This window comes from Phaseolus vulgaris, chromosome 8 (genome assembly GCF_051622355.1).
Source record: "Phaseolus vulgaris cultivar YP4 chromosome 8, ASM5162235v1, whole genome shotgun sequence".
NCBI lineage: Eukaryota > Viridiplantae > Streptophyta > Magnoliopsida > Fabales > Fabaceae > Phaseolus > Phaseolus vulgaris.
In genome coordinates, this window is record NC_143505.1 from 34,629,880 (window position 1) to 34,639,434 (window position 9,555).

General features: G+C 33.4%; 1 protein-coding gene across 1 annotated transcript; it reads right to left on the bottom strand.

The window, feature by feature from the left end:
* Positions 1–1,740: 1,740 nt before the first annotated feature.
* Positions 1,741–3,713, bottom strand: LOC137825929 (6,7,8-trihydroxycoumarin synthase). The gene is made up of 2 exons (XM_068631742.2): positions 2,583–3,713; positions 1,741–2,469 (listed from the first exon to the last, which is right to left on the bottom strand). The coding sequence occupies exons 1-2, from the start codon at positions 3,474–3,476 to the stop codon at positions 1,864–1,866; spliced, it is 1,500 nt and encodes a 499-aa protein (XP_068487843.1). The 5' UTR covers positions 3,477–3,713; the 3' UTR covers positions 1,741–1,863.
* Positions 3,714–9,555: the final 5,842 nt, after the last annotated feature.

Sequence of the window (9,555 nt, forward strand, 5' to 3'; positions counted from 1 at the left end):
TCAAATTAAATAATATGTAAAACTGTTAATAAAATCAGTTCGATTTAAAAAGAAAATAAAATAAAATGAAATTATAAAAACTGATTATTCAAATTAGTTTTTATTTTAATTAAATATAAAATTTAATTAAATTAATAATATTTTAAAATTTAGTTTCACACCAAACATTGGATGGACACTAATAATTAAGATGAAGTGGTGATTCAATTTTTTTTTTGTTTTACCTATTTATTTATTCTATATTTTCCTGATTCAAACATTAGTATATATGAGAGAAAAAAAGTCCATTAGTGTCTTTATTTTAATTATTAGTATAGGTTGGTTCCAGTGTCTTTATTTTAATTATTAGTATATGTTGGTTCCTGTTATTAATAGGATTTAGAAAAAACATGAGTTTAGTCCCTATACAACTTGATGCTTTAAAACATTAATTTAGTCTCTCATCTTTTAATATAAAATATTAAAAAATAATCAATCATAATTAACCAGTTAAGAAAATTTTAAAAAATAATGTTTACAAAGATATTTCTTTAATGACATAATAAAAGTAATTTCTCTTATCGAGTAATATTTTATTTTTCATTTTCTATTGGAATTAAGTTGCAAATGAATCATTCATCATTAAATCTATCTCACACAAAGATAGAAAGAAGGGACAAAATTTTCTATGTTTGTCTACCATTGCTTAAAATAAAAATGAAATATTTTAGAAAATTGGTATTGGTATAAAGTCCTTGACTTGGAAGAGATAATAGAATTGAAACTTTGATACTCCATCATTGTTCACCATTTACCTTTAATTGCATAATTTCACAAACCAGAATGAGATATGCTATGAATGGTCGTAAGCCACCAAGCAAGTACTTTACATTCCCCTTAAGCCAAAAATTTAGTAAGATAAATGCAATGTACTAAGATAAAAAAAAAAAAAAAAAAAAAATGTCTCCAACCACAGCACCAGACAACAACATGGCATGATAATATATAGTTATTGTGCATCATGTATTTCTTTATTTGAGTGAATATTTAAAATATATAAATTTTTAACAAAATAATAATATGTAAAAGTAAAAGTGAATCTACTTTACATCATAAAATGCAAAGACCAATCTCGATAATATTGGTAACATGTCCATTTCCATTGTAAATGTTGTAGTGATTCTACAAACAACTTTTTCGCCCAAACATCTTCATCTCAATTTGGTGAGTTTGGCTTCCATCACGACTCGCTGCAATCAAGGTCTTTTCAAACATTGAAAAACAAGTAACTACAATGACCGCACACCAAATTAGTTACAACAAACAAATTCACCTCTCACGATATAAACAATATTAAAATTGTAGTCATAGAAGGAAGGAATGAGAAGCTACCTGATATGAGGGTGCAAGGATAAAAAGCGACCAATGCCTTCTTGTTCCTTATTCTTTTTTTTTTTCTACACTTCCTTCGTATCTTCTTTGTTATTTTTCTCTGATATCTTTTCTCTCTCAGAATTTGAATAGTTACTCCCTTTTATTTATGCAATTGATTTTGAAAATAAACTCCACTTTTTCAATTCATAAACGCTTCTCCACTTCTCTTTCAATTCATATCTATTCTTCCACCTCTCTTTCAATTCAAAACCGCCCGCTATGTATATCAATATTGTAGAAAAAATAAAAAAATAACACAATAACCATAATACAATAATAAAATTAAATATTAATATAAGTATAAAATGAAAAAAAAATTAAAAATAATTAAAGAGGAAATCCCTTTTTTATATATAGGTATAGATGTTACATATATCCTATTTATTATTTTATTGAATTAGAAATGATTTTATTTTAGAAAGGCAGAATAAGAGTTTTTTGTTATTACATTCAAGTACGTTTCTTAGCAACAACAAAAAGATGATTCTTCTTGTGTCGAGCAAGTCCTGGCAGCCCCTCAGTGTCTATGTGTTCAGGTTTCATCCCTGCGGGCAATTCCCAGTGGAATGAATTAAGAAGATTTGCAATTATGAGCACCACTGATGCCATTCCCAGTGAAATGCCAGGGCAAATTCTACGCCCTGCACCGAACGGAATAAACTTAAAATCTTGTCCGTTAAAATCTATCTCATTCTTCAAAAACCTCTCTGGCAAATATTCTTCTGGGTCTTTCCAAGCTTCAGGGTCCCTCTGAATGGCCCAACCGTTCACATACACTATTGTCTTAGGTTCTATTTCATACCCATCTATTCTAAAACCTCTAATGGCTTCTCTTGGCACCAGTGGTGCTGGTGGATAAAACCTCAGTGTCTCTTTTATCACTGCCTGCAGATATACAAGCTTTTCAACATCCTCTTCCTCTATAAACTCCTTGTTGCCACACACATTTTTAATTTCTTCTTGAGCTTTAGCCATTGCTCTTGGGTTCTTCATCAATCCAGTCATCACCCACACGGAGGTGGCTGCAGTTGTGTCAGTTCCTGCTACAAGTATGTCCTGTCACAATCAAGTATACAAGCAGCAGCTCGAGTGAATTCTTAGTTTGAGCATGGTTAAAAACCAACTACTTCCTATTTAGCAGTTAAAAGTGGAAAAGCATGAGCACATACCAAGATGATAGCTTTGATTTGATCATGGGTGAGGTTTATAGACAAGCGACCATGCTTCTTAAGCTCAAGCAACACATCAACGATATCCTTCTCTTCATTTTGTTCGACCCTGTTTGGATCTAGGTGGTCGTCAATGACTTCTTGGAAGAACACATCCAAGGCCTTGAAAGTGTTTTGAAGACGGCCAAACAAGCCGGTGAGTTTATCAATCCACCCCAAGAACGGAATGTAATCGGAGACAAAGAAAGAAATCAACATAGCCTGTGAGTCATTTAGCAGCCCATGGAACCTGCTTCTCTCAGATCCTTCTTCATCGTACTTTCTCCCAAAGGCAACCCTACAAATAATACCGCTTGAGACCGACATTAAAACCTCACTCAAGTTGGTTACTTTGGAAGAACGATGATGCCCAGATACAATCTCCATCATTTTTTTTACTTCAGATTTTCTCACACTGGAAAAGCTGGACATCCGTTTGGAGCTGAAGAAATGAACCACACAGATTTTTCTAATTTCTCTCCAGTAGTCGTTGTAGGGAGAGAAAATCATCTCTTGCCCATTGTACGTGAGTTTTAGAGGGCCAAGCGAGGGAGGCCTGGTGCAGACATCAAGATCATGGTCTTTGAGGATCTCCTTGGCTAGTTTTGGAGAGGAAACAACAATGGCTTGCTTGAAGCCCATTTTGAGGGAGAAAAGGGGACCATACACCTTGGAGCGCTGCCCCAGTTGGAAATTCAATTTTGAACTGTCAAGTTGGTGAAGATTACCAATTATGGGAAGGCCTCTAGGTCCTGGTGGACGAGGCCTTGATGGCTTGTTTTTGGCTCTCTGGTTGTTCAAGAGGATCACTGCCATGAACGGAAGAGAAAAGAGAATGAACAAAAGTGGTAGCATTTTCGATGAGGCAGATCTGCTTCTTCACAAGATCTTTTTCACACCAATTATACCATTAAATGAGTTCTAAAATTACGAAAATGTTTTGCACACAGTAGTGTTAAGGTATCAGGGTCCCTAAGATTAATGTTATCTTAAAGATATCAAAGTACAAGTTTTGTCTTTCGAGAAGTCTCCGAAAAATCTAGTTCCTTCAATTTTCCCGGGTCAAGTGTTTCAGATTGGCACGGATGTCATAACTCAAAGACAAATTTCATTTGTAGAACTACAAATAAAATAACATATTATCTTCTTTGGAATCAATCTTTGTTTAACAAAGGCATCTAACACAAACATAATTACGTAATTATGTTATTTAAAGTCACTAAAATAATAAGATTGATTTACAAACACTTCCTCTTCTATAAATCCATCTAAAAAAAGCACTTGTAACATTCATTTAATACAATTTTATATTTTTGAAGGTGGCAAATGCAATCAAGAAAACAATTACCACAAAATTAATATGATTATTTTTAAATCCATTGACGTTAAATTATTTTAATAATTTAAAAGAAATGATTGTTAAAAAAAACATTTAACTATAAAATTATTACATTTTTTTCAACTGTTTCTTCCGAAAGATATTTTAAAATATATATTTTCCATTAATGAAATTGAAAGTAATGTATTTGAAATTTAGAAAGATTAAGAATAAAATAAAAATTTAAAAAGACAAAAAATGAATTTTACATAATTTATAGTGACAAAAAGTTTTTTTTTTCTTAAAAGTATGATATATACATTCGGTGGTCTAAATTATTTTCATCGCCGTTAATAATTAAAGATTTAGTAAATATATTTTATAATAAAAATCGTTAAATTTAAATACTTAAAGTTGTATTAAATATTATATTAAAAGAAATGTTCCTCATTGAGTGTATAATATACCATAAAAAAATTAAATTCAAAAATTTTGTGAAAAAATTATATAAATTCTAGAATAGTATTTGTCGGTCTCCTCTAGATTTTTTCTTATTTTCAATCTTTTTTAAAACACTTTTTAAGTTTTTTTTTCTTTTCTTGATTACCTTACACTAGTACAAAATTTGAAAACAACGACCATTTATTTAGTGCGGCTTTGCGTTTAAACGCATTTGTAAAAAACGCGGTGGCATTTTTGTAATTAAATTGATTTACAAATGCGGTTTTAGGGTAAGACCGCATTTGTAAATCAATTTTACCCTAAAAATAGAAGCGCGCCACTAGTTTTCACTTTCACTTTCGTCTTCTCCGCTCTTCGTTTCAACGTTCTCAGCTCTCTTCGCTTTGCATTGTAAGTTTCAGCTCTCTCTGCTTCAACGTTTGTTTTCGTTTTCGTTTTTGTCATTGTCATTATTCACTTCCTTGGCATTGTCATTTCGTTTCCTTACTCGTTTTCTGCATATAGGTGGTTACTGTTCTATTGGGTTCGCTGGTTTTTTCTGCTCCGCCACCGCCACTGCTTCCGCCACTGCCACTGCTTCCGCCACTGCCTTCGCCTACGCCTTCGTCTTCGTCTCCGATCACCATCAACCTAAAGGTTGGTGTTGTATTTATTTAATATTTTGAATTTATATTTAAAATTTTGAATTCATATTTAATATTTTGAATTTTTATTTTTCTGTATTATAATATATATTTAATTAATAACTAATACAACTTGGAATGTATAACTAATAACTAATAATTTATATATTTGTGTGTATTTTGAATTTTTGTATTATATAATTTCTATTTTCTTAAATTTATATTATATATAAATTCTATTTTTGTTTTTTATTTTTTATCTTTAATTTTGATTTAGTAATTTTTTATTTTTTATCTTTAATTTTTATTTAATAATTTTTTATTTTTTATCTTTAATTTTTATTTAATAATTTTTTTTATAGTATATATAATAAATAACAAATAACTAGAATATGAGCATACAACACTAATTCTGCATGTAATTATTTTTATTTTTTGCACTTTCTCTTTGCATATCTTTCTTTTTTTCCCTGGCATCATTTATTTTTTATAATTGTCACTTTAAACTACTTTTACTTAAATAAAAATGAATATGATATTAATCTTTATGGAATTATAATTCTATAGTGTATTAAACTTTGTTCTAGAATTTTAATTTTAGAAGTGACATATTTAGTTAGTTGTTAATTACATTTTAATAAAAGTTTTATGTTATGTTAGTTATTGTTACTTTTAGAATAGAAATATCGTGTTTGGATTGAGTTCGGGGGTGTTCGACCCTCGGCAAATGTGTGAGATTGAAGAGAATACTAATTATTAGAAAATCCTAACTATATTCCAGAATATATAATGGATCGAAGTTGGATTAATGTTGTTCGTATAAGTGATGAGTACGAAAGGGGAGTAGAGGAATTTATACAATTTGCGCAGCGTAACGCGATTATTAGTGGTCATGATGGAGCAAAGATCAGGTGTCCGTGCGTTAACTGTTTGAATGGAAGGATACTGGATGTGAATATCATGAGGGAACACCTGCTATGTGATGGGTTTCTTCGATCTTATACAACTTGGACATGGCATGGTGAATTATTAAATTTACCACGTGTTTCCGTAACTGAAGAATATGTGGGTTCTACCATGGATGAAGCAGTACACGATGATGGAGATGATGATCGATTGGAGGACATGATTCGTGATGTGGGAGCTGAGTGTTTTGCAAAAGCGCATGGATATGAAAGTATGTCAAAAGATGTAGAGACTCCTTTGTATCCTGGATCAACTAACTTCACACAGTTGTCGGCGGTGTTAAGATTGATGAATTTGAAGGCAATAAACGGATGGACTGATAAAAGCTTCACGGAATTGCTCCAGCTGTTGAAGGATATGCTTCCAGAGGGAAATAGTCTACCTAATCGTAATTACGAGGCAAAAAAGATTCTTTGTCCAATGGGTATGGAGTACAAAAAGATACATGCATGTCCTAATGATTGTATATTATACCGGACAGATTTTGAATTGTTGAAAAGTTGTCCGAGGTGTGGGTTATCACGTTATAAGTTGAAACAAAAAGATGATGATTCTATTGATGACATGGAAAAGCATGGACCCCCAATGAAGGTTATGTGGTATCTTCCCATCATTCCAAGGATGAAGCGTTTGTTTGCAAACCCAGACGATGCTAAGAATATTAGATGGCATGCAGATGAGAGGAAATGCGATGGCATGTACCGACATCCAGCTGATTCTATTCAATGGAAGAAATTTGATGATGACTTTCCAGAATTTGGTAAAGAATCAAGAAATATCCGACTTGGTTTAGCTACAGACGGAATGAATCCGTTTGGTAATATGAGTACAAATCACAGTTCATGGCCTGTATTACTAGTTATTTACAACTTACCTCCTGGATTGTGCATGAAGCGAAAATACATGATGTTGTCTATGATGATATCCGGTCCGAAACAACCAGGGAATGATATTGATGTTTATCTAAGTCCCCTAATTGAAGATTTGAAGTTAATGTGGGACCAGGGTGTCGAAGTATTTGACGGATTTGCTAATGAAACTTTCAAGCTTCATGCCATGTTATTTTGCACCATCAATGACTTTCCGGCATATGGTAACTTATCAGGTTATAGTGTTAAGGGTCACAAAGCGTGTCCAATATGCGAAGAAGACACTGCTTCTCAACAATTGAAACATGGAAGGAAAACAGTATATCTTCGGCATCGGAGGTTTCTTAGAAGTCATCATCCTTACCGGAGGTTGAAAAAAGCCTTTAATGGACACCAAGAGGGTAGTGGTCCACCAACTCCATTAACCGGTGTTGAGGTTTACGAAAAGGTAAATAACATAGACCACACCTTCGGCAAGTCCAAAAAAAAGTCATCTGTGACAAATATTTGGAAGAAGAAATCAATCTTCTTTGATCTTCCGTACTGGTCGAGGTTAGAAGTCAGACATTGTATAGATGTAATGCATGTTAAGAAGAATGTGTGTGATAGCTTAATTGGTACACTTCTTAACATTAACGGGAAGACGAAGGATGGTCTAAATGCTCGTTTAGATTTGATTGAGATGAACATACGCGGCGAGTTGGCACCTATACAAATGGGTAAGCGTACATATTTGCCCCCAGCCTGTTACACAATGTCAAAAGATGAAAAAATTAGTTTTTGTCAATGTCTAAAGGGTGTGAAAGTGCCACAAGGACATTCCTCAAATGTGAAGAGTCTAGTGTCAATGCAAGATTTGAAGTTAATTGGGTTGAAGTCTCATGATTGTCACATCTTGATACAACAGTTGTTGCCGGTAGCTATCCGTGGGATCTTACCAAAAAATGTTAGACACACCATAACCCGTTTGTGCTCATTCTTCTCTTCCATCTGTTGTAAAGTCATTGATCCCTCAAAACTAGATGAACTTCAAAATGAAATTGTTGTTATCTTGTGTGAATTGGAAATGTTTTTTCCTCCGTCTTTTTTTGACATCATGGTTCATCTAGTGGTGCATCTGGTAAGAGAGGTTAGATTGTGTGGACCAGTGTACTTAAGATGGATGTATCCTGTTGAGCGGTATATGAAAATTTTGAAAGGTTATGTGAAAAATCATTATCGTCCAGAGGCTTCAATGATTGAAAGGTACATAGCTGAAGAAAGTATTGAATTTTGTTCAGAGTACATGACAAAAGCAAATCCAATAGGTGTTCCAGCTAATTCATGGCACCACAGGCGTTCTACAAGTAAATGTTTACGTGGTGTGAATATTGTAAGCAAATCTCGATCAGAAGTCTTGCAAGCACATTTGTACATATTGAATAACACAGATGAAGTTGTACCTTACATAGAAGCTCATAAAGCCATTGTGAAGGCAAATAACCCAAGACAAGCAGAGAAATGGGTCTTGATGGAACATAATAGAACTTTCATGCCTTGGTTTAAAGATGAGGTGTTCAAGGATTCAACGACATCAGAGACCTTGACTTGGTTGGCTGCTGGATTGAAGTTTGATGTCATTTCATGTACAGCGTACGAAGTGAATAATTGTATATTTTACACGAAGTCCCTGGATGAAAAGAGTACAGTTCAAAATTCTGGTGTTACTCTTGAAGCCGAGTCAATGCAGTTTTCGACTTCGAAAGATACAAATCCAGTACTTGGATCAATGGCATACTATGGGTTTATAGAAGAGATATGGGAGATTGACTACACTAAGTTTTCCGTTCCAGTTTTCAAGTGTAAATGGGTTGATAATAAAAGTGGGGTTAAAATTGATGAATCAGGATTCACACTAGTGGACTTTCGAAAGATAGGGTATCGAGATGAGCCATTTATAATGGTTCAACAAGCATCTCAGGTTTTCTATGTGAAAGATCCTACGTCAGAACATTGGTATGTCGTTTTACACGGGAAAAAACAAGGGGAAGCCATAGATGATATTGAATATGGCGAAACTCGTTCATTCACACCAATGATAACTAATAAAGATGACGATGTACTTGATGATGTACATGCAACCCGTAAAGACCATAGTGAAGGAATTTACATATAAACATTCAACCCACATGCAACATGTAAATAAACATTTAGAATTTTTTGTATTATTTTTATATGATTTTAATTCGATGCACATTAACTAATGTTTGTTACCTAATTTTTTTAACAGAGACATGAATGATGACCAGACTCCAGACAAACCTCGATCTGGACGAGGCAGTAGAGGACCTACTAGATTGAAGCGTCTTGCATTGAGACGTGCTGCTGGTGAGAAGACACATGTTGACATTGACGTCAACCCTGGAGTGGCTTTTGGTCCTAAGGCAGATGAGTTTATGAGCTATCTTGGAGTTGTTTCTCGTGAGAGGCTCTCCATTTTGATTAATTCATGGGATGAGGTTTCAGAGGTTGATCGGAACATGCTATGGGAGGATGTTTTGGTAAGCTTTACATTATTATTGTTATCATATAATGCTTTTTAATATTGATTAATTAATTTTAATTTGATGATGTTATTTTCTAGGCAAACTTTGACATTCCTGATGTGGAACCGCTTCGATCAAAGATATTATCCAATATCACACTTAAATTTCGTA

Excerpts from the sequence above, each read along its gene's own strand:
- LOC137825929 (XM_068631742.2), bottom strand. The coding sequence starts at position 3,476 with ATGCTACCACTTTTGTTCATTCTCTTTTCTCTTCCGTTCATGGCAGTG. Across the intron at positions 2,470-2,582 it reads AAATCAAAGCTATCATCTTG|GACATACTTGTAGCAGGAAC; the intron begins GTATGTGCTCAT and ends TGATTGTGACAG.